This window comes from Heloderma suspectum, chromosome 10 (genome assembly GCF_057233095.1).
Source record: "Heloderma suspectum isolate Gila_16-S chromosome 10, 16-S_ref, whole genome shotgun sequence".
Taxonomy (NCBI): Eukaryota; Metazoa; Chordata; class Lepidosauria; order Squamata; family Helodermatidae; genus Heloderma; species Heloderma suspectum.
This window is the reverse complement of record NC_139467.1, coordinates 35,242,558-35,268,223: the sequence shown is the minus strand read 5'-3', so window position 1 is coordinate 35,268,223 and position 25,666 is coordinate 35,242,558. Positions and strand designations below refer to the sequence as shown.

The window sequence follows — 25,666 nt, the reverse complement described above, 5'->3', positions numbered from 1 at the left end:
CAGTTATTATATTTTGTAATACAAAAAATATCTTAAGAAATAAAATAAAAATCAGGAGGAACAGGGAGCGTGGCAGGCACCAAGAGAGATGTCTGTGGGCACACTGGTGCTCACAGGCACCACGTTGAAGATCCCAGCATTAACGGCATGGAGCCACTGTACACCTGTTGCTGGGGAACATGGGCTGGAGGGTGCTATTGCACTCATGTCCTGCTTGAGCAGAATGCTGCACTAGCTGGACCCTTGGTCTGATCCAGCATGGCTCTTCTTATATTCTTACAGGTTCCCTTAAGTGTGTGGTTGCTGCCAGTCCATGTGTCCTCCCTGCATCTTGGGGTAATGTTTCGTTAAAGGAGGTGGGTAGCCCTCTGTCATCGCATCCAGCCTCTTTCTGCCCCTTGCAAGGGGCAGCCAAATAAATGGAGCAGGAGTGGGAATTCCGCCTCATTGATTTTATTATTACATTTATTATTACATTTATCTGCAGATATCTCACGTGTCTGCTGTTTTAGCAACTGTTACTGCGAGATGCTGCTCCTCAGCACACGTGGCATCCATGCATGTAGGGCAGTGTGCAATTTGTTCTTGTTCCATGTGGTCTCTCTATTTCCCCCCCCCCACCCCAAGCCAAAATGTGTTTGCCTATAGGCCTGCTTCGCTCATACGACATCTGAAATACTTTCTTTTGCCTGTAATGTACCTGAGCTGTTCCATGTTCACAGAAGGTGGAATATGTTGCATCCCTCTGAGTTTCTCGGGACTCATTCACATGATGACTGGAATGCAAATTTGATTTAAAAGAGGATCATTCCTGCTTTCTTTCTCGCATTCGCAACGTTCACACATGTATCATAATTATTATTATTTAATGCATTTCTACAATTGTTAGATCTTCTGTTGCCTCTTTGGCTGGGTTAGAATTTTTAGGTTCTTATCTGGGGGGTGAAGATAGGGCTTTATAGTTTGTTCTTTGTGGTTTTAATTTTTGTGAACCACCCAGAGAGCTTCGGCTATTGGGCGGTATAGAAACGAAACAAATACATTAATTAAAGGCCTTGGTGAGGCAGGGATGGTTTCTTGGGGTCGGCTGACTGAGGGCTCAAGTAAGCTGCTACCACAACCTAGACAGCATCCTCAAAGTACAGGGTTCAGTCAGCCAAGCTTAAGGCCGGCGCCAGAGGTAGGCATCACTGGGCACCTGCTGAGGCCCATACTCCTGCAAGGGGCCCACTGACACCCCTTGGAGCCTCCTGTCCCTGCTCCTCCTCCTTGTCCTCACTCTCACTGCTTGTTCACCTGCCTCTCCAAGCATGCAAGCAGTGGCCAGTTTGAGAAGACAGAACTGCATCCTTCGTTTGCCTTGTGCTCTCCCTCAGGTCAGTTGTACAAATTGGTTCCAGACGGAGAAGGCAAGTGAATGAGCAGCAGACACAGTAGAGGCCCCATTGAGGGCATCTTGCCCAAAGGCCTCCCAAAACCGGGAGCTGGGACCAGCCAGGCTTGTAGTCAGTGCCAGCTGCAGGTTTTAGAGGGCCTTTTGGCAAGATACTACCTGGATAATTTCCCCAGGGGTATGGTCTAGTCAGATTTTTAGATATTATTCTAAGCTCTCTGTAGACTGAAAATAAGTCAGACCATAAGCAATATCAGCCAGAGGATTCCCAAGAAATTAAGAGTAAAAATACTGGTTAGTTAAGTGCAACGATACCAGATACTTTCCAGAGCCAGTGTGGTATAGTGGCTAGAGTGTTGGACTGGGAGTCGGGAGATCTGGATTCTAGTCTCCAGTCAGCCATGGAAGCTTACTGGGTGACCTTGGGGCAGTCACTGACTCTCAGCTCAACCTACCTCACAGGGTTGTTGTTGTGAGGATAAAATGGAGAGGAGGAGGATTATGTATGCTGCCTTGGGTTCCTTAAGGAGAAAAAAAGGCGGGATAGAAATGTAATAAAATAAATAAATAAATAAATACTTTCCCTTCATGTAATAAAACGTTGGACTCAGTGGGGGTACCAAAATGTGTCTAGTGCCACCTTTCCTTGTGACCATTCCACTGGATATATTTGCCAGAGTAGAATCTTCGCAGCACAGTTATATCCATGCTACAAACTTAAAACCAGTTTTTAACTAGTTTAATTATCACAGGGTGCTTCCAGATAGAGGGCTCCTAGTGCCACCAATGAGAAGACACTGTGCAGCTATTCCATCTTTTCTTTCTTAATGAATTTTCTGCAGTAACAGAAAAGACAGAAGAAGCAGTGGGAAAACACAGGAGGGTTATGAGTTGAAGAAGTCACTGTCTGGACCCATTGTAAAATTCCGTGTGTGAGGCAGGGCCACATCTGGAAGCACCCATGGTTTTTCCCAAGGAATGCTGGGAGTTAGTTCTTTGAGATAGTTGGGGGCAGAGTCACAACGTCTCTACTGGTCTTAGGCTGGATCTATACTTACCACCTTTTTTCGCTTCCAATGAGGTTTCACCGCCTGCCTTTCACACTACGCAGTACCAGCCTCAAATTGGAACCAGAATTTCCCACTTCCGTGCTCCTGCTTTCAATACCCTAATATTCCAGTATTTCCCCTTAATGTGCTCTGATTTTCCACCTTCGCTACCGTATCCGGTTGTAGTCCCCTCCCCCGCCTGCCCATATACGGCGGTGTTTGTATTTCCCTCCTGTCCAATCACAGCTCTCGACAGCCCCATGTCTTCTTCCGGCTACTGATCGCATAGCTTCCTCAGATGTTTTTTTTTTCTAATTGAGGCATGATCTTCGAAGATTCGAAGTTGTGAAGCTTCACAACTTCGAAGCTTCGAAGATCATGCCTGAATTAGAAAAAAAACTTTGCAGAGAAGCCCCGATTCTGCGAGGATAACGCCTTAATTAAAAAAAAAACATCTGGAGCGGGGGATAGGAGGGGGTAAAACTTAGTCTCATTTGAAGGGATACAACAACCCCCTGCTCAATGCAGGAAGCCTGATTCTCAGGCGGTCGCCCATCCAACTACTGACTGGGGCTGACCCCGCTTAGCATCCGAGATCAGACAAGCGCGCGCAGGAAAACAGCAGGAAAACAGCACAGCACTCGAGTGTGAACCGAGCCTGCGCATTCAATGAAGCACTGCAACAGGGAAAATGGGTGAGTGTGAATAATCACGTTTTAATGTGAGAGCATTTAACCCGACGGGACACCGAATTCATTGCAATGGCGGGCGCAAGGTAGATCGGCCCTTATTCCTGTGCCTTTAGCGGAAGGTTCTTCTATAGACATTAGCGTGTGAACAGGCTTATCACCATGCCTTGAAAAGCATCCTCTGGTGACTTGAAGAGGAAGCTTCTAAAGACACAAAAGGCAGACCATTCTGGGTTTATTCACCCTGATCAGTACCCCAAGTTGGAGGTAAGCCAAGAATAGCCAGGATCTCCCCCACAAAAACCATGCAAAAGGGGTGGGCTTGCACAGGAAGAATAGTGCTAGGCTATTTTGTTGCTAGAGTATGAATCTGCCATATAAATTCAGACTGATTATATATATCCTATATATATAATGGACAGAAGTGTGATTCACATAGAGAAATTAGAGACAGTTGGGAAAGGTCATTTCCCTTCAACTCTGTTTTGGAGGGAGTCATTTCCATACCCCACACTTTGCTAATAAACTGGTGGATTTTCATCTGGCCCATGGTCCCACTGCAACTTCAGTTCCAAGTCTCTGAACAGACCCGTGAAGAGCCCGTTGTTCTGAGAAGAGTCTAAGGCACCTGGGGCTGTACCAAGGGATGCTGGATCACATTTCAACCCCTCGCTCACTTGAGCTATGCAGTCTGTCGTTTGGAATCTGAAAGGCTGCTGTTGGGTACCAGTCCAGGCGAATGATTCCCAGGCCACCCACTGTCCTGGGCTGTGATCCTGAGAGAGGCTGTTGGAGGCACAATGAGGAAACGAGGACGGTGGCAAGGCCGACAAAAGAGGGCCACCTTCCAAGATGGCACTTGGACCAAGTTCTAACGTGGCCGGTAGCAATTCCACAGGCTGCTGTCTGTAGCTTCCTGTCCTTTCATCTGCAGCGGCAGGTGCCCTCTCTTCTAGAAGAGACGGAAACTGCTCTGGCATATTTTGCATCTCCTCCTGCCGTAGCAGGTGCTGAGCTTTCTGTGCAGATTCCCACACCAACGCCGGCTGCTGCTGGGCCTTGTTTTCCCACAATCCTCTTTTGAGCTGTTCTGGCTTCTGGGCTTTATAGTGTCCATTCCTCACAGAGCCCACAAGGGAAGGATCGAGCGTCACCATTCGGCTTGGTGGACAGATCGCCTTGCTGGCGCAGCCGGTGCCATCAATGCACATGCCATAGGTTAAGGTTGTGGGGCTGTCCCCTAGTGTGCAGTGTGGGTTACTCTTCACCACCTGTGGAGCATAACCGACAGGAAGATCATCTGCTTGGCTTACGGGCTGAGCAGTGGTCTGGAACACTGACGCTTTGGCCTGTTGCTGATAAACGGTTTCTGTCAGATTGAATGGTTCCTGGTGCTCTAGCGCTCCCAGGAGATGTTGGCTAAGCTGTGCTGGTCGCTTCTCTGGAACATGTTGGATAGACTTGGAGAAATCGTAAGGGGTCAGAACGTGCTCCGCATTTGGCATGAGAGGTTGGAAACGAAGAGGAATGTCCTTGAAATCCTATTAGGAAAGAAGGATTAGTCACTAGCTACATATTTATTTCATTTCTATACCGCCCAATAGCCAAAGCTCTCTGGGCGGTTCACAGAAATTAAAACCAAAGAGCACACAATAAAACAATATAAAATATATAAAACATTTAAACCACCATACAACCATACAACCAGAATAAAACCTAGCAGCGATGCAGGGATTTAAAATACAGATTTAAAACAGCAAAGCTAAAAGACTAGGAAGCTAAAATGCTAAAATACTGGGAGAATGAAAAGGTCTTCACCTGGCACTGGAAAGAATACAGTGTAGGTGCCAGGCGAACCTCACTAGGGAGCTCATTCCACAGGTGGGGTGCCACAACAGAAAAGGCCCTCCTTCTAGTAGCCACCTGCCTCACTTCCTTTGGCAGGAGCTCATGGAGAAGGGCCGCTGAGGATGATCTTAAGGTCTGGGCAGGCACACAGAGGAGGAGGCAATCCTTCAGATAACCTGGCCCAAAGCTGTTAAAGGGTTTGAATGTTAATACCAGCACTTTGAATCAGGCCTGGAAATGGGCTGGCAGCCAGTGCAGCTGGCAAAGTACATAAATATAGGCATCTAGAGAAGTGTTGTAGTCTAGTGACTAAGAGACTAACCTGTGAAACAGGAAGTCCCCAGTGCAAATCTCACCTCTGCCATGAATTCACTAGGTGGTCTTAAGCAATCCATTCATTCTGGGCCTCAGCCACCACCATCTACATGGATTTATTTATTATATTTGTATTTACTCAGTTTTTACCCCACCTTTCCACCAAGAAAATGGCCCTCAAGGCAGCCACCAATAATAAAAACATGGGAGAGGGGAGAGGCTGGTGGCAACTACAAATCATGGGTGGTTACTAAGCCAGACCAAAATACAGGGACTCCTGTTTACTAGGCAATTAGGATTGCCATAGCTTTACACCATGTACATTGATTGATTTTATTTTTATTTATTAAATTTATACCCCACCTTTCCACCAAGAAAATGGCATTCAAGACAGCTAACAACCATAAAAACTTTTTTAAAAAAACACCATAGTTAAAATCAGTAATAAAACAAATACTGTACATTAAAAACACACATCAAAACGCACCAAAAATGACAGAATAAAAACAGCACCCTGCCCAACAGACTGATTTACAGGCCAAAGGCCTTCTTGAATAAAGTGGTCTTCGCCTGCCGGTGGAAGGACAACAGAGAGGGGTCCGACTTAATCTTCCTCGGCAGGGAGTTCCGTGGCCTGGGAGTGGCCACTGACAAGGCCCTCTCTCCGAACGTGCCACTAAAGGCAGTGGTACCAAGAGACAGGCTACTACTTGGATGCTGGACCCTTGCCCTTCCTGGCTTAGAAAAGCAGCTGGGGGTGGAATGGCTGAGTGGGTAAGGGTAGTGGTGAACACCTCTTTACAGCAAGGGGCAGGAAGGGGCCTTTCACTTCGGTGCATGAATCAACAGTGCTCCCCCCCCCAACATACACAGAACTCAGGGCAGGGGAGGGAGAGACGTCTCACTTCAGAATGGGCTTTGGAGCAGGCAGAAGCAGTACAAGTCACTCTCACTGCTTCTGCCCAGCGGTGCAGTGGAGCAAGGGCTCGAAGGGCCGAGTGCTGGGACTTTGGATTAGCAGGGACGATGACAACATCTGCCACCCCTCTCAGACTTCCCTGTTCCCTTTGAGGTTAGCTGCAGTACTCACAGTAGCTGGGGTGGGGGATTGATTTTCCCAGCAACAATATATTGTGGTGAGCAATCCCTGCTGTAATGCAAAGTATGTTGGGGTGGCTTGGTCTTGAATGACCCATTAGCTTTACAGAAAGCCTACAAAAGACATATAATGCACACAGACCTGGGGCCAATCTACACTTACGTTTTCCCCTGCTTCCAATAAGGTTTCACCTCCCATTCTGGGGGAAAGAGCATCGGCAGACACCCCCCAGCCTCTCGCCTCCCTGGCCTCCAGCGGGGTGGGGGGGGGAAGAGGATAGGTACCTCCTTCTTCCCTCCGCCCCCACTTGTTACAGCGGCGGCAGCAAGGGACAAGCTCTCACCCGGCTTTGAGCCCCAGCAGGATGCTCGCACCATCCTATGCGCGCGCACTCACACACACAGAGGGATAGAGGAAGAGAGGGACGGTGGGTGGGGAATCAGCAGAAACAGGGAGAGTTTCTGCTCCTCCAGTGAGAGCCGCCGTCTTTAAGAGCAGGAAAACAGCGCAGCTCTTGAGTGTGAACTGAGCTCGTGCATTCGATCAAGAACCGCAACAGGGAAAATGGATGAGTGTGGATAATCACGTTTTAATGCAAGTGTGTTTAACCCAACAGGACCTGACTTCGTTGCGATGGCGGGCGCAATGTAGATTGCCCCTGGACTCTGTCTCCACGACAACAGAAGGAGAAGGGAGCAGTGGCTCACCTGCATTTTTGTAGGAGCCGCTTTTGGTCCGGGCAGGGCTCCATGAGGGTGTACATTGCACCATTCTAAGTGGCTTCACATAACTTACTCATGTGTTGTTTTCTAACCCTCAATTAACTCAAACAAGACACCCATGGGCACCTGGCTTGCTGTGGTTGTCGTGTTGTGTGAACCCAGGTGACAGGTATATTTGTCTAACCCTCAACCCCTGCCGCCTGGATTTGTACAACATGGCAACCACAGCAAGCCAGGTGCCTATGGGCACCATGGAAAAATGTTGCCTGTGGGCACCCAGCATGATGTGTCAGCCTCGTGGGTAAATAAGCCACAGTGGGCTGCCATGACATGCGAACAGGCCCACAAATACAAAGAGAGAGAGAAAGAGAGAGAGAGAGAAAGACAGACAGACAGACAGATAGCGATGGATCAAGACAGTTGCCTGCACTTTTGGACTCTCCTTGGGGCATATACTTCAACATTTGCTACTACCCCACGCTTCTATGTTGTCCAAAGCCCACCACTAAGTGAGAGAAACTAACTCCACCCCTCCCCTGAATTCACTGTGCATGCCACAGGACTTGGGAGAGGGGAGAGGATGGTGGCAACCACAAATCACAGCTGGCTACTAAGCCAAGCCAAAATATGTGGAGTCCTGTTTAGTAGGCACCTAAAATTGCCATAGCTTTACAGAAAGTCTTGCCTCTTGCAAAGAAATTTGTGAAAAAGAGATTAAATCATCCCTTCCTCCTAATAGTGCGCCCAGTCACTGGTGACCATTTCCCCGACCGACGTCGGGGTAGGGAACACAGGTGCCAGAATTCTACTTGCCCTTCACTTGCTCCTCTTTTATGTCTGAGAAATGTCCTGAAATTAGAAGTCCTGAGGCCCCATTTAAAAGACCTTCCATAATGGTCAAACAGGTACATACCAGAGATGTGGGTGGCTGTGCAGTGTGTTGTTTAACATACTTGTAAATCAAGTAATATATCGTTCCAAAGATTGATATTGCCATAAATAGGACCACCCCAAACAAATACGGCAGCCAGGTGTTGTCTGTAGAGAGAAAAAATAAAACGTTAAAGATAGCAGCATCAGGATAGATTGAAGAGTCAGAAAAGATACCCTGAATTGTCCAGATTTCTTTTTAAAAGAGTAATCATCACTCCAGTTGAATGCAGGAGAGTGATATCTGTTCATTCTTTGAAACTAGCAAAATGTCCTCATTCTGGGGGGCAGAAAGAAAGTCTATGTGTGGCAAAAATGCAATGGCTGTGTTCGCACATAATGCTAAGCTCTGGTTTATATTAACCATGGTTTGTTGCTTTAGCCATGAATGGTCTTTCAGACAAATAAACAAATTACAGCTTGTTCACATTTGTAATGCAAGTTGTCCCACTGGGTTCACACTAGCCCAGTTTGCACATTCTGCTAAACTATATTTAGTGCACTGTGCACAAGCTGGAATGAGCCGCAGGGAGCCTTGGGTTTGCATGCACCCCTCCCTTTGCCTTCTCCTTTTACACAGTATGAAAAAGGAGTTTGGGAGCTTTCTTTTCCACTTTTGGTTAACTGTGATTTGTCACATCGCCCTGACCAACAAACTGTGGTTAACATTAACTATTCTTGGTTTAAAACAACCCAGCTTGAAACTGTGGTTTCTGAACCTGGCTTTAAACTACCCATAGTTAATGTTAATGACAGTTCCGTGTCCAGATGATGCAGTCAGCTTTGCTTGCCTTAACCAAATGCAGAAGTGGAAGCTTCTGAACTCCTCCTCCCAGCTGCACAGTCAGTAGGAGGAAGTCTCACCGCGGCTTGTTCCTGATGGTGCATGTTATGCTTAACCAGGGGTGCAGAACCTCTTTCAGCCTGAGGGCCACATTCCATTTTGGGGGCCACATTCCAGTGGCGGGCAGGGCTGAAGGCAAAAGGGGCAGGGCCAAAAAACAAAAAATACCAACATATTTTAGTTTTAAGCTCTTCACTGCCAGTAATTAAGCCCCAGAAGAGGCATTTCAACCTTTTAGAATAGGGAGGAAAATTGCACAAAAGCCAGATAAAAACTGCACAAAAGCCTGGTGGTTGGGGAAAGAAGGTGAGGCCAGGGCAATGAAGGCTGGTGGCTCCGATGTCAGTGGGGCCGTGAATCCACTCCGGGTTTCAGTCAGAACCAGTCAGAACTCTAAAGGAGGTAGCCAGGGTGATTTACTGCCCCACTGGCAGCAGAGCCACCAGCCTACACTGGGCCAGAGGAAAGGAACCTGGACTCCTGGGGAAGCCTGGGGGCCTGGATTGGGATCCCAAGTGGTCTGGATTTGGCCCCTGGGCCTGAAGTTCTGCAGCCCTGAACTAAACCAAATTTTACCATATTTGTGCAAACTGGGCCAGCGTGGGTGAATTGCCTGCTGTGACTACTAACTCTCTCTGACGAGTCTCTGCTTTGATAAAAACAATAATCATAATCATCGTAACAATAACAACATTCCTATACCACCCCATAGCTGAAGCTGTCTGGGCAGCTAATTGTAATCTTGATCGTAATTAAGATCAGATAGGATTATGTAACAAGAGCCACACCTGGTAGTGTCCACACTCGAAACACATGGGGTTTGCTGATCTTGTCCAAATATCTGATGTGTATTGTTCCATTGTATTCTGTGTCAGGATCCAAGTCAGGGATTTCAAATTCTTTGTTGCTCTCAGTCTTTCTCCACTATATTGAGAGACAGGGAAAATGGTATTTCAGACAGGCAAAGTGGTGTAATGGACTTCAAAGCTCAGCTGATTTCAGATGGAAGATTTTCAAGTGATGGATGGGCTGATTTGCCTAGGGCAGCCTTTCCCAACCTTGGGGGCCAGAACATACCAAAGCTGGGTGGCAGATGCTGGCAGAATGCTAGGGGCAGGCCATGCCGTGTAAGGGGAACAAGGGAGAGATGCGTAATATCTGTCCCCTGTTCCGGGCCTGTCCAGAGCTGAAGGATGGCTGGGGGATGCATGATTCCATCCTCTGGCCTTCATCTGCTGCTGTGCAATGCCAGGTCTGATGCCCATAAAACATCTCTCATCCATGGCATGATCCTGGATGAGGGTGTGGACCTGGCTGGCATGCATTACAGAGACCTGCCTAGATGAGGCCGCTGCTTGCACTCTTGCGGCCATTTGCCTGGCTGGATTTTTGTATGTGCAGCAACCGAAGGCTGGGGGTCAGGGAGGGGGAGTGGCTGTTATCTACCAGGAGTCCTTGGTCCTCACCAGACTCCCTCTCTGAGAGACCAGAGTTTCTGCTTGCATGTACTGGAGGTTGGGACTGAAGGGCAGTCTGGGGATTCTGCTTGTGTACCGCCCACCCCGCTGCATGATAGACTCCCTGGCCAAGGTGCTTGAGGTGGTGTCTGAAGTGTGTGTGCAGTCCCCTAACTTGTTGGTGTTGGGGGACTTTCAGTGTACATTCAGAGGCCATCCTCATGGGGTCGCCTCGGGACTTCATGGATAACATGACTTCCTGGGAGCTGCACCCTATCCAACTGAGCCCACCCATGTAGCCGGCCATCTTATGCATCTAAATGGATTCCTGACTGCGCTTAGGGATTCTTTGGAGCACGCAAACAGCTGCTTGGTCGAGACCCTGGTGGATGGCTGGAATGCCGCAATCACCGGGGTTTTAGACCGGATGGCTCTGAGACGCCCTCTCCCCATGAACAGAGCTCAGACTGCACCATGGTTCACCCCATAGTTGTGAGCTCTGAAGTGGGAGGCAAGATGGCTAGAGCGCCAGTGGCGGAAATGTCGCTCCGAAGACACGGGTTAAAGCTGTAGCTTCAGCCTTGTTGTTGTTGTTTAGTCGTTCAGTCGTATCCGACTCTTCGTGACCCCATGGACCATAGCACGCCAGGCCTTCCTGTCCTGCGCTCTCTCCCGGAGCATGCTCAAGTTCATATTCATTGCATCAGTGATGCTATCTAGCCATCTCATCCTCTGCCGTCCCCTTCTCCTTTTGCCTTCAGTCTTTCCCAGCATCAGGGTCTTTTCCAGGGAGTTTTCTCTTCGCATTAGGTGGCCAAAATATTGGAGCTTCAGCTTCATTATCTGTCCTTCCAATGAGCACTCAGGGTTGATTTCCTTTAGGATGGACTGATTTGACCTTGCAGTCCTGGGGACTTGTAAGAGTCTTCTCCAGCACCACAGTTCGAAAGCATCAATTCTTCGGCGCTCAGCCTTCCTTATAGTCCAGCTCTCACAGCCATACATTACTACTGGGAAAACCATAGCTTTGATTAGACGGACCTTTGTCAGCAAGGTGATGTCTCTGCTTCTTACTATGCTGTCTAGGTTGGCCATAGCTTTCCTCCCAAGGAGCAAGCGTCTTTTAATTTCATGGCTACAGTCACCGTCTGCGGTGATCTTGGAGCCCAAGAAAGTAAAATCTGTCACTGCTTCCATTTCTTCCCCTTCTATATGCCAGGAAGTGATAGGGCCAGATGCCATGATCTTAGTTTTTTTAATGTTGAGTTTCAAACCAGCTTTTGCACTCTCCTCTTTCACCCTCAACAAGAGGCTCTTGAGATCCTCTTCGCTTTCTGCCATTAGGGTGGTATCGTCTGCATATCGGAGGTTGTTGATAATTCTCCCGGCAATCTTAATTCCGACCTGTGATTCATCCAACCCGGCATTTCTCATGATGTACTCTGCATATAAGTTAAATAAGCAGGGTGACAATATGCAGCCTTGTCGTACTCCTTTCCCAATTTTGAACCAATCGGTTGTTCCATGTCTGGTTCTTACTGTTGCTTCTTGACCCTCGTACAGGTTTCTCAGGAGATGGGTAAGGTGGTCTGGTACTCCCATCACTTTCAGAATTTGCCACAGTTTGTTGTGATCCACACAATCAAAGGCTTTAGCGTAGTCAATGAAGCAGAAATAGACGTTTTTCTGGAATTCTCTTGCTTTCTCCATGATGCAGCGAATGTTGGCGATTTGATCTCTAGTTCCTCTGCCTCTTCGAAACCCAGCTTGTACTTCCGGTAGTTCTCGGTTGGCATACTGCTGAAGCCTAGCTTGTAGGATTTTGAGCATCACCTTGCTGGCATGTGAAATGAGCGCAATTGTGCGGTAGTTTGAACACTCTTTGGCGTTGCCCTTCTTTGGAATTGGAATGTAAACTGACCTTTTCCAGTCTTGTGGCCACTGTTGAGTGTTCCAGATTTGTTGGCATATTGAATGCAGCACTTTAACAGCATCATCTTTTAGGATTTTAAATAGCTCGGCTGGAATACTGTCATCTCCGCTAGCTTTGTTGTTACTAATGCTTCCTAAGACCCACTTGACTTCACTCTCTAGGATGTCCGGCTCAAGTTCAGTGACCGCACTATCATGGCTATCAGGGACATTCAGATCTTTCCTGTATAGTTCTTCTGTGTATTCTTGCCACCTCTTCTTAATCTCATCTGCTTCTGTTAGGTCCCTGCCTTCTTTGTCCTTTATCATGCCCGTCTTTGCACAAAACGTTCCCTTGAGATCTCCAATTTTCTTGAAGAGATCTCTAGTCTTTCCCATTCTGTTGTTTTCCTCGATTTCTTTGCATTGTTCATTTAAGAAGGCCTTCTTGTCTCTCCTTGCTATTCTCTGGAACTCTGCATTCAGTTGGGTATATCTTCCCCTTTCTCCCTTGCTTTTCGCTTCCCTTCTTTCGTGAGCTACTTGTAAAGCCTCATCAGACAGCCACTTGGCTTTCTTGCATTTCTTTTTCTTTGGGACGGATTTTGTTGCTGCCTCCTGAACAATGTTACGGACCTCCGTCCATAGTTCCTCAGGCACTCTGTCTGTCAGGTCTAATCCCTGAAATCTATTCCTCACCTCCACTGTATATTCAGAAGGGATATGACTGAGGTCATACCTGAACGGTTTAGTGGTTTTCCCGACGTTCTTCAATTTAAGCCGAAATTTTGCAAGAAGCAGCTCATGATCTGAGCCACAGTCAGCTCCAGGTCTTGTTTTTACTGACTGTATGGAGCTTCTCCATCTTTGCCTGCAAAGGACATAATCAATCTGATTTCGATATTGACCATCTGGTGACGTCCATGTGTAGAGTCGCCTCTTGTGCTGTTGGAAAAGAGTGTTTGCTATGATCAGCATGTTCTCTTGGCAAAACTCTATTAGCTTTTGTCCTGCTTCATTTTGTACACCAAGGCCATGCCTGCCTGTTATCCCGGTGATTTCTTGACTTCCTACTTTAGCATTCCAATCCCCTATGATGAAGAGGACATCTTTTTTTGGTGTTAGTTCTAGAAGGTGTTGTAGGTCTTCATAGAACCGATCAACCTCAGCTTCTTCGGCATCAGTGGTTGGGGCATAGACTTGAATTACTGTGATGTTGAATGGTTTGCATTGGATTCGTACTGAGATCATTCTATCATTTTTAAGATTGTACCCCAGTACTGCTTTTCCCACCCTTTTGTTGACTATGAGTGCTACTCCATTTCTTCTAAGGGATTCTTGCCCACAGTAGTAGATATGATGGTCACCTGAATTAAATTCGCCCATGCCTGTCCATTTTAGTTCGCTGATTCCCAAGATGTCGATGTTCAATCTTGCCATCTCATGTTTGACCACCTCCAGCTTACCTTGATTCATTGATCTGACATTCCAGGTTCCTAAACAATATTGTTCTTTACAGCATCGGATTTTCTTTTCACCGCCAGACACATCCACAGCTGAGTGTCCTTTCGGGTTTGGCCCAGCTGCTTCACTCTTTCTGTCGCTACTTGGAAATACCCTCTGCTCTTCCCCAGTAGCATATTGGACACCTTCCGACCTGAGGGGCTCATCTTCCGGCGTCATATCTTTTAGCCTTGTGATACGTTCCATGGGGTTTTCTTGGCAAGAATACTGGAGTGGGTTGCCATTTCCTTCTCCAGTGGACCACATTTTGTCAGAACCCTCTGCCATGACCTGTCCGTCTTGGGTGGCCCTGCACGGCATAGCTTATGGCTTCACTGAGTTACGCAAGCCCCTTCGCCACAACAAGGCAGTGATCCATGAAGGGGAGCTTCAGCCTACCACGTGGCAATAAGAGCAGCAAAAAAAGAATGTTTATGCTGCTTCTATCACGTCCGCAGAGTGCTGTCCCAGGAGGCTGTTCCAAGTGGTCCAGAACCTGGACCTGGTTGGTCCAGTTGTTCCGGAACCAATGGAGTATTGTAAGGCCTCCTGTGATGAGTTTGCCAAGCACTTTGTGGATAAAATGGACTGGATCAGGAGTGCTATTCTGTGTGGTGTGGATACAGTTAGTGAATGAGGGGCGGCCAGTGGCAGACCAGTTGTGTGGGATCAGTTCCAGCTTCTCCCTTCTAAGGAAGTGGACAAAGTGCTTTCATCTTTAAGGCCAACCACCTGCTTACTTGATCCTTGCCCATCTTGGCTCATTATGGGCTGCAGGGAGAGACTTAGGGAGGGGATCAAGACAGTTGTGAATGCCTTCCTCGAGGAGGGAGTGATGCCAACAGCCTCAAGGAGGTGGTGATAAGACACTGTTAAAGAAGCCCTCCTTGGATCCCCAAGACTTGAACAACTTTCACCTGGTCTCGAATCTGCCGTTTTGGGACAAGGTGATTGAGTGGGTGGTTGCATTGCAGTTGCAGGCACACTTGGAAGAAGCCAATTATCTGGATCCATTTCAATTGGGCTTCAGGCCTGGGCATGGGACAGAAACGGCCTTGGTCGCCTTGGTGGATGATATGGGAAGGGCTCTGGATAGGGGTGAATGCTCCTTCCTTGTTCTCCTTGATCTCTCAGCGGCTTTTGATACTGTCAACCAGTGTATTCTCCTGGACTGCCTGGAGAGATTGGGCATAGGGGACACTGTATAATGGTGGTTCCGGTCCTTCCTCTCTGGCAGGTACCAGAGGGTAGCTCTGAGGGAGGAAACGTCAGACCCTTGGTTGCTCACTAGCAGGGTGTCACAGGGTTCTATTCTCTCCCCAATGTTATTTAACATCTGTGTGAAGCTGCTGGGGGCTATCATCAGGAGGTTTGGGATGCAGTGCCACCAATATGCAGATGACACAAAACTCTACCTCTCATTTAAATCCTTGCCAAGGGTGGCTGTAGAAACCCTGTCCAAGTGTCTGGAGTTGGTGAGCGGCTGGATGGGAAGGAATAACCTGAAACTGAACCCTGACAAAACCAAAGTACTTTTGGTGGGAGACAAGGGGAGGTTGGGGTGGTTGACCTGGGGCCGATCTACATTGCGCCCACCATTGCAATGAATTCGGTGTTCCATCGGGTTAAGCGCTCTCACATTAAAACGTGATAATTCACACTCACTCATTTTCCCCGTTGCAGTGCTTCATCGAATGCACAAGCTCGGTTCACACTTGAGCGAGCGTTGTGCTGTTTTCCTGCTGTTTTCCTGCACGTGCTTGTCTGATCTCGGATGCTAAGTGGGTTTGGCCCCGGTCAGTAGTTGGATGGGCAACCGCCTAGGAATCAGGCTTCCTGCACTGAGCAGGGGGTTGTTGTATCCCTTCAAATGAGACTAAGTTTTATCCCCTCCTATCTCCCACTCCGGATTTTTTTTTTTTAAATTAAGGCGTTATCCTCGCAGAATCGGAGCTTCTCCACGATGTTTTTTTTTCTAATTGAGGCATGATCTTCGAAGCTTTGAAGTTGTGAAGCTTCACAACTTCAAAGCTTCAAAGATCATGCCTTGTTCAAAAAGAACAGGAGGAACAGAAAGGGAGGTGGGGTTGCACTGTATGTGAAAAATACATATCTCTGCACAGAAATACAGGAGGAGGAGCTTGGTAGCCCCATCGAGAGCATCTGGGTTGAAATAAATGGAGCAAAGAATAAAAGGAACCTGGTGGTCGGAATCTACTACTGGCCACCCAATCAAGGAGAAGACAAGGATGAAACTTTTGAAAAGCAAATAGCCAATGTTTTAAGGAAGCATGATGTAGTAGTAATGGGGGACTTCAATTTCCCCGATATTTGTTGGGAGACAAATTCTGCAAAACATGGCCCCTCCTGGAAATTCCTGACTTGTGTGGCGGATAACTTCCTCCTACAGAAAGTAGAGGAAGGAACTAGAGGATCGGCTATCCTTGACTTGATCCTAACCAACAGAGATGACTTAGTGGATAAAGTAGCAGTTACAGGAACTCTGGGGGAAAGCGACCATGTTGTACTTGAGTTCTTGGTTCTAAGGGAAGCAAAAGCCGAGTGTAGTCAAACGCGTACCCTGAATTTTAGGAAAGCTGATTTTAATAAACTCAGAACAATGATCAGTAAGGTCCCATGGCAAGCGACGCTAATGAGAAAAGGAGTCCAAGATGGGTGGGAGCTTTTAAAAAAGGAAATTCTCAAGGCACAATCACAAACAATTCCAACAAGAAGAAAAGGTGGAAGACAACAGAAGAAGCCAATGTGGCTTCACAAAAATCTTAGGGATGACCTGAAAACAAAAAAGGACACATATAGGAAGTGGAAAGAAGGCCAAGTAACAAAGGAAGAGTACAGGCAGATAGCACAGAATTACAGGGATGGCGTCAGGAAGGCTAAAGCTGAGAATGCGCTGAGGTTAGCAAGGGATGCTAAAAACAACAAAAAGGCTTTCTTCAGCTACGTGCATAGTAAAAGGCAGAGGAAAGAAATGGTGGTTCAGCTATTAAATAAGGAGGGCAAAACGATAACAGATGACAAAGAAAAGGCAGAGGTGCTCAATTCCTACTTTGGCTCAGTCTTCTCCCAAAAGAGGGTCTATGACCCCCTGGCAAAGGCGAAGTACAGGCTGAAGGGGCAGGATTGCAGCTTGAGATCGATAGGCATATGGTCAAGGAACACCTAATTACTTTGAATGAGTTCAAATCTACAGGGCCAGATGAACTGCATCCTAGAGTAATAAAGGAACTGGCAGAAGAACTCTCAGAACCGCTGTCTATTCTCTTTGAGAAATCATGGAGGACGGGGGAAGTGCCAGATGCCTGGAGGAGGGCTAATGCTGTCCCTATCTTCAAAAAGGGTAAAAAGGAGGAACCTGGGAACTACAGACCAGTCAGTCTGACATCAATCCCTGGGAAAATTCTGGAGCAGATGATAAAGGAATCCATCTGGAAGCACCTTGACAACAATGCTGTGATTACTCGAAGCCAACATGGATTTGTCAAAAACAAGTCCTGCCAGACAAATCTGATCTCATTTTTTGATCAAGTAACCTCCCTTGTAGACCATGGGAATGCTGTAGACATCATATACCTCGACTTCAGCAAAGCTTTCGACAAAGTGCCCCATGATTTCCTGATGAGCAAACTAGCTCAAAGTGGGCTAGATGAAACAATGATCCGGTGGATCCACAGTCGGCTACAGAATCGGACTCAAAGAGTGCTTATCAATGGGACCTTCTCAAACTGGGGAGAGGTAACGAGTGGGGTACCGCAGGGCTCAGTCCTGGGCCCAGTGTTCTTCAACATTTTTATTAATGACTTGGAGGAGGAGGTGCAGGGAATGCTGATCAAATTTGCAGATGACACCAAATTGGGCGGGATAGCTAATACTTTGGAAGACAGAAACAAAATTCAAAGTGATCTTGATAGACTGGAGTGCTGGGCAGAAAACAACAGAATTACATTTAATAGGGATAAATGCCAAGTTCTGCACCTAGGAAAAATAAACCAAATGCACAGTTACAAGATGGGGGATACGTGGCTCAACCACACTACAAGCGAGAAGGATCTTGGAATTGTTGTCGATCACAAACTGAATATGAGCCAACAATGTGATGTGGCTGCAAAAAAGGCAAATGTTCTTTTGGGCTGCATTAATAGAAGCATAGCTTCCAAATCCCGGGAAGTACTAGTTCCCCTCTACTCAGCACTGGTTAGGTCTCATCTGGAGTACTGTGTCCAGTTCTGGCCACCACACTTTAAGAAGGATGCAGACAAACTGGAGAGGGTTCAGAGGAGGGCAACAAAGATGATCAGGGGACTGGAAACAAAGCCCTATGAAGAGAGAGAGACTGAAAGAACTGGGCATGTTTAGCCTTGAGAAGAGAAGACTGAGGGGAGATAGGATAGCACTCTTCAAGTACTTGAAAGGTTGTCACAGAGAGGAAGGCCAGGATCTCTTCTTGATCATCCCAGAGTGCAGGTCACGGAATAATGGGCTCAAGTTACAGGATGCCAGATTCCGGCTGAACATCAGGAAAAACTTCCTGACTGTAAGAGCAATACGACAATGGAACCAATTCCCTAGGGAGGTGGTGGGCTCTCCCACACTGGAGGCCTTCAAGACGAGGCTGGACAGCCATTTGTCAGGGATGCTCTGGCTTGGATTCCTGCATTGAGCAGGGGGTTGGATTCGATGGCCTCGTAGGCCCCTTCCAACCCTACTATTCTATGATTCTATCATGCCTCAATTAGAAAAAAAAACATAGCGGAGAAGCCCCGATTCTGCGAGGATAACGCCTTAATTTAAAAACACACATCTGGAGCGGGGGATAGGAGGGGGTAAAACTTAGTCTCATTTGAAGGGATAAAACAACCCCCTGCTTAATGCAGGAAGCTGATTCCCAGGCGGTCTCCCATCCAAGCACTGACCAGGACCGACGCTGCTTAGCTTCCGAGATCAGACAAGCACGCACACATCCAGCCCTTTGCTTGCTGCTGAGGAAATGGGGGCTGCTGAGGAAGCTATGCGATCAGTAGCCAGAAGAAGACATGGGGCCATTGAGAGTTGTGATTGGACAGGAGGGAAATACAAACACTGCCGCATATGGACTGGCAGGGGAGGGGACTATGGCTGGATATGGTAGCGAAGGGGGAAAATCAGAGCACATTATGGGGAAATACCAGGATATTGGGGTATTGAAAGCGGGAGCACGGAAGTGGGAAATTCCGGTTCTAATTCGAGGCTGGTACTGCGTAGTGTGAAAGGTGGGCGGTGAAACCTCACTGGAAGCGAAAAAAGGCGGTAAGTGTAGATCCAGCCCTGGTGTTGAATGGGGTGTTGCTACCCCGAAGGACCAGGTCTGCAGCCTGGGGGTCATTTTAGACTCCTAGCTCTCCATGGAGGCTCAGGTGTCAGCTGTGAGCCAGGCGGAGCTGTACCAACTCCATCTGATATGGCGGCTGTACCCCTACCTCCCTAACCATCTGCTCCCATCAGTAGTTCACGCCCTGGTTTCCTCTTGCCTAGACTACCGTAATGCGCTCTATGTGGGGTTACCCTTGAAGATGGTTCGGAAGTTGCAGCTGGTGCAGAACACAGCAGCCCGCCTGATTAAAGGCAGCTGCTGGCCAGATCACATCACTCCAGTGCTGAAGGAGCTGCACTGGTTGCCAGTTGTTTTCCAGGCCCAATTCAAGGTGTTGGTATTGACCTTTAAAACCCTATACGGTTCCAGTCCAGTCGATCTTAAGGAGCACCTCCAGCAAGACCAGGGATGCCGCTCAACGAGATTGGCCTCAGTAGGCCTTCTGTCTGTCCCATCAGCCAGGACAGCTAGGCTGGTGAGAACTAGGGAGAGGGCTTTTCTGTGGTGGCCCCCACTCTGTCGAATTCGCTCCCTAGTGAACTCCGCCATGCCCCCTCTTTGATGAGCTTCCGCCTGGCTTTGAAAACCTGGCTGTTCAGGCAGGCATTTGGGGAGGGTCAGGGTTTTTTAGAGCAATGTTGTTTTGTTCAGTTGATGATGTAAATTTGTTCTAATTTGTGTATTTTGCATTTGTATCGTACGTTGCTTAGAGTGGCTGGGTAGCCGGCCAGATGGGCAGCTAATAAATCTAACAAATAAGTAAATAAATAAATAAACAAACACACAATAGTTGGAGAAACAGAGCTGGCAGGCTTGCCAGAAATTGCCATTCGTATGTCCTTCCCTCCCGACTTACCCTCTGCCCTGTCTTTTGGCAGAACATCGTTATTTCGTACTGGACAACAGCACCAAATTGACTGAAAATGTCTGCCACAGTCAGGGTCTGGCCATCTTCATCTCTCAGAGGGGTATACGGTGGCTGTATAAAGAACTTTATGGATTGGGTGCTGGGGGTGCATTTCACCTCAGGATTCCCAATATTAGCTAGAAAAGAGAAAACAGAGGATTTGTTTAGGGCTGGAGACAGACATCACCAAGGTTAGATACAGTCACTTTGAGGTTTTGGTAATGTATATGCTTTGTTTTTAACTGGATGGATTTCTTTCATACTGACTTTTCATTGCTAGCAGCCTTGAGATGCAACTGAGAGAAAGGTGGACCATGGAACCAACAAATCCACTAAAAATAAGCAGTTCAGTTTCAACTGAGTGAAATAGCAGAGTTCCATGCTCCCTGGGAAGGAAAATTATTCTCAAAGGGGCCAGGCCTCCTGTCCTTTAAAGAGTCCTGAGGAAGGCAGAAGTTCTACAGCTCTTCCCAAGCACAGTGCGGCAGTACTGGAAGGGAGAGATGGCTGTCCCTGTTGAATATTGCAGACACCTTAAGAGAACATAAGCCCTGCCTGTTTGGGAACATGTTTACCTTATTCCTGAAGCTTTTAACAGTTGTATAGAATGGAGAATTTTAGCAAATGCAGCTCATCATAGTGCCACAGTGGTGAGAGAAGCTGCACCGGTTGAAGTTTATTGACTTGTTTTTAGATGAGATATTCCACCTTTCCATTAAAGTAGCTGTCAAGGCAGCTTACTACTTTGGTAACAAAGCTACAAAAAACATCCGGCTAAAATAGCTACACAGTATACACAACAGCAACGTGAAATGCCAATGAACATAGTTATAGCCATTTAATCTTATTTGCCATTAAAAGCTCAGGGACTTCCCCTGTTGCCTAACAAGTAAAAATGACAGTGCCAGGCCAATTTGTCTCTGTCCCCCAGGGGGCAAGTTCCTCGGAGAAAGTTTCAGCCAGGGGCTGGTCTAAGAGGCTCTTCCCACTTCCTCCCACAAATAGGGTGGCTACAGGCACATTTCCAGAAAAGGGGAAATGCATCACCCAAAAACAAAACAAGGACAAAAGAGGGCACAGATTTGCATTAAATGTGCACGTAATAAATTATACATAAATTCACATTTCGAAAGAATTACTGTCATTTTAATAGAAATATAATACATCCTGCCATAGTGGGGAAGACTGTGGACAGGTGAGCTGTGTACCTGCTTGGTCTGCTGTCCAGGTGCTAACTGGGGGGTGTCTCCATGGTCAATTTGCTGTGAGCTGGCTCTGTTTGGACTGGAGGTCATTTGGGGGCACATAATGTTGTGGCCATCTTGCAGCCACCCTGGAGCTTTTCACAGACAACCCAGATTTCCTGAGATTACTTTAAGTCAGATTCTTTTCCTTAAGTCAGGTTCTTCGGGGTATAGTTGCTGTGTGCCCCAACCCCTGCATTTACCTCAGGTCCACTTGCCCTGCCCAGGGGTGTGCCTTTCGCCGTGACCCTAGTCAAGGGGTGTTTCCTGTCCCTGTGTTTCCCAGCACAAACCAATTAGTGTCTACTCAGAAATAACTCCCATTGTGGTCAATATGGCTTGTCCCCTGAATGTGCACTTCAGAACTTACAGAGATCCCCTAAATCAAAATAGCACATTTTAAAGCACTAATTCCCTAAAGGCTGTAAAGCGCTATCTCAAAGCTGCGATTCTCAGTTGTTGGTGTATTGCCGTTCGGAAGTAACTAATTTGCACCTTTGACCCTGCACTGCATCAGGCTAGAAAGCGGGCTGGTTTTCCATCCCTGTGTTTCCTGTCCCTGCCTTTCCCAGCATAAACATATTTGTGTCTACTCAGAAGTAACTCCCATTATGGACAATGAGGCTTTTTCCTGAAATGCGTACTCCAGAAGTTATCGAGATTCCCATGCATCAAAATAACACATTTAGGGGCCTTAATGTCAAAACTGCGTGTCTTTGATATTTGCTTTCTTGCTTTTTGGAAGTAATTAATTGGCAACTTCGATCTTTTGCAGCATTGGGAGCTTCAGCAGAAAAGAGAAAGGGGATTAGAAAGGGGGCTGGTTGGAGCCGCGGTGCTTTAAGCGTTCAGAGGGTTAACTCTCCTAAAGACTGTAAAGTGCTTTGTGGAAGCTGCTTTCTCAGCTGTAAGGGAGTAATTAATGCAAAGCTTCGATCATTCACAGCATTGGGAGCTTCAGGGGAGAAAGAAGGCTGCACCTGTGTTTCTTTAATGTTTGTTTTGGCGTAATGAGTAATTAATGCAAATTGTTCACAGCTTTGTCAGCTGTAAGGAAGGGCTGGGGAAACCTCTCGCATTGTGGGGTGGGGGGAAGCCTCTCGCATTGGTTGATCAGCCCCTGCCAGTCTGATGACGTTCACTCCAATCCCCCCACCCTACCTGGAAGTATGTTCCTATGAAGAGACTTAGGATGGTACTATACACTCGTTCGTGAAGCTCTGCGTGGACCAAAGCCGGCTCCTTGAAAAATCCAGGTAAGCCACCATTGGCTTCTCTTTCCATTGTCATGGAGACACCCCACTGGTTGAGGGGCATCTTGAAGGCTGGTCCCTGCAATCCCTTCCTAGGATTCTTTATCTTTAAACCAGACTTGGATTGGGCAGCTCTTGAAACAGAGGACTGTCCTCTGACAATTCTTAAAATAGAAGACTGTCCTCTCCAAAGTGGAACACATGGCCACCCTACATTTCACAACTGGGTTGCCACTACCAAAAAAGCCCTGCTGTTAGCAGCCTGTCTGAGTTCTAAAGACCACCTGGAGAAGGGCCTTTGAATATAATTTCAGGAGTCTGTATATTTATTAAACACACAATAGCCCTATTTCATAATGAATCCTAAACCTTGGGCATATATAGTAAAGAAAAGGGGACAGATGAGGTGGAGAATGCACGCAAATGCCCTAATGTCAGTAGCATTTCTACCAACAGCCTGGATGTTGTGAAACTTTTCAGGGAGTTTTATGAATTCCAGAAGAAAGATTAAGTAACTTTCATTAAATTACACCCCAGAGGGTATCATTTTAGCATTCTTCCTCACAGGTACTTATTCCAGCCCTCCCTTAGAAATTAATTTTGTAAAAAATCTACAGAGGTGCAGTCATCAGCAACAAAAACAGGACTGTGTGTAAGGGACCAAGTTTATTTGCAGGCTTGAACCATTTGGCATGGTGGGTTGTGTAGGCCTAAACTCCCAGGGAATGTCAACTTCTTTACTTAGAGACAGGGTCTTCTACACCTTGACATGTTCTGAGATAGCTTAATTTCTCCATCATTCTTCTTACTCTTCTATCTATCTATCTATCTATCTATCTATTTCTTACATTGCTATATCACTTGTTAGCTGAAGCTGTCTTGGCGGTTCACAAAACAAACTTAGGACACAATCCTAAGCCAACTATGCTGCCTGGGGCATGCTGAGAGGTGTAGGATTTTTCTTCTGTCTAAACATGCATAGGAGTATGTCCTTAAATAATAATACATAGTAAAGCATAATATAAAATATTAAGTTTAAAACCAAAATAAGAATGAAGATAAAAGCCAGCGCAATGCAAAAATCTAAAAGTGCACTAAATGCATGTTTAGATAGAAAAAAGTCCCACAACTCCCAGCATATTGGCTGGGGAATGCTGAGAATTGTAAGACCCTTTTCTGTCTAAATATGCATAGGATTGCACTCTAAGACTTAAAAAAAAAAAAAGTTTCCCATCAATGAATTACTTCAGCTACACTTAAGTAGTCAATGGGGAGTACTTTTTCCCCCTTAGTAATACTTCTGTTTGTTTTATTATTTATTTATTCATTAAAAATTCATTAAAAAGTATAGCCCACCTTTCTTTTACCAGAAAACTCAGAATGATAACATGAAAATCCTCGCACATAAATAATAATTAAAAATTTAAAAACAAGCATTAAACAGAAGCAGCAAATGGCAAACAGCTGCATGATAGGCAAACATTTATTTGATCGATGAAACGGTGGATCTCTATGCTGGGAAGAGCGGCAACTTCTGAATTCCTACGTGACACCCTGTGGTTGAAAGCACAAGCATCCTGCCAGGAAGAAGGTGGCAGCCTAAGGACAGAAAGCCTCCATTTCAGGAAGACAGGTTTTCAGATGGGTTCAAGCCCCAGAACCTCTTTGTTTACAACCACAATAGCTGGAACCACTTACTGTCTTCCCGGGGACAGAATCTCAGGGACATGACCCAGTCGGAAACACAGCAGTTATGGATGATGGCTCTCACTCTGGCGTGGTAGCGCTCGGTGAAGTTTTCCGTCTCGTGCGTGAGGTTGCAGAAGTGCTGTGTGATGTTCTGGCACTCGCTTTTGTTCTGCCATGCGTCCCCATATCTAAGAGAAGACACAATGACTGCTTCCAATATGCCTTATTCATGGTGTGGGTACAGATCAGGTGTGCAAAACCTCAGGTTTGCAGGCCACGTTTGGCCATCCTGGGGTTCCAGTTCAGGACTCGGGTGCTCCCCAGGTGTCCATGCCCCCTTCTACTCCCCCCACTACCATTCGGTTGTTTCTCAGCTTTTGCATGTTCCCCCCGCCCTTCTCAAAGGCTGAAATGCCTCTTCTAAGGCTTGATCACCGGCAGTAAGTAGGATTGATCACAATCCTATGCACGTTTAGACAGAGAAAAGGCCTACAACTCCCAGCATGCCCCAGCCAGCCGAAATAAGCTGGTGTTTTTGGTATTTTGACCCCTTCCCCTTTGGCCCCACCCCATTTTGCCTTTGGCCCCTCCCATATTGGAACGCAGCCCCCAAGAGCTTGTCTGACATTGAATTTGGCCCTTGGGCTGAAAGAAGTTCTGCACCCCTTGTGGGACTGTTGAGCAGCAAGAGAGGGTAATTTAGGTTGGAGATAAGCAACTGTCAAAAAGTGGCACATACCTAGATGCATGACTCTAGCATGGCAGTGAGACAAAAGATGCAAGACATGACTGACTGCACCACTGAGGGCATCACTACCTCTTCGGGCAGTGGTGAGAGACATGTGGCCCTCCAGATGTTGTTGGATGCCCAGTCTGATCAAACCTAGCTAACAGGGGGATGATGGGATTTGTAGCCCATCAGTATGTAGGAGGTCACAAGTTCCCCATCCCTGTCAGCTGCTTGTCCAGGGCTGTGCCAGGGGTGTTTTCTTTTGCAGCAGCAGCAGGCCTGTTGCATCCTCGCTGTCCCCTCCTCCCTTTCCCCTCGTGCACAGGGAATTCATCCTCTGCTCCTCCTGCTGCTCTGTGCAAGAAAACATCTCCACAGTTTTCCCATCTCGGCCAAGTGACACTGGGGTGCTCCATTCCCCAAGCACTGGCCATGCTGCTTGGGGATGATGGAAGTTGTTGTCCATCACATCTGGAAGGCAACAGGTTGGGAAAGGCTGCTCTAGCATCACCTAAGAAATGGGGAATGGCTTGGGGCTATGCCAATGAAATTGGGGTGGGGTGGGGGGAAATTGCACAGAGAAGAGGCTGGCCCAGTCTGCAATAGTTCCCACTGAGCTCTGTGGGTTAAAGAAAACAGGCTGCAATTTGGGACACAGCAGGCAAGGGGCAAATCCCTTCCAGCAGCGGCAGGTTTGATCCAGAGGCAGGTT

The 25,666-nt window shown here is 47.1% G+C and overlaps 1 protein-coding gene across 1 annotated transcript in view; it reads right to left on the bottom strand.

Annotated features, from left to right (window-relative positions):
- Positions 1-3,131: 3,131 nt before the first annotated feature.
- Positions 3,132-25,666, bottom strand: part of IL22RA1 (interleukin 22 receptor subunit alpha 1) — a 41,626-nt gene continuing 19,091 nt past the window's right edge. The window contains exons 3-7 of the mRNA XM_084815913.1: positions 24,234-24,412; positions 19,988-20,175; positions 9,678-9,813; positions 8,029-8,153; positions 3,132-4,672 (exon numbers count right to left, since the gene is read on the bottom strand). Of these exons, the coding sequence (XP_084672039.1) occupies positions 3,650-4,672; positions 8,029-8,153; positions 9,678-9,813; positions 19,988-20,175; positions 24,234-24,412 (1,651 nt within the window). The 3' untranslated portion in view covers positions 3,132-3,649. The remainder of the gene's footprint in view (positions 4,673-8,028; positions 8,154-9,677; positions 9,814-19,987; positions 20,176-24,233; positions 24,413-25,666) is intronic.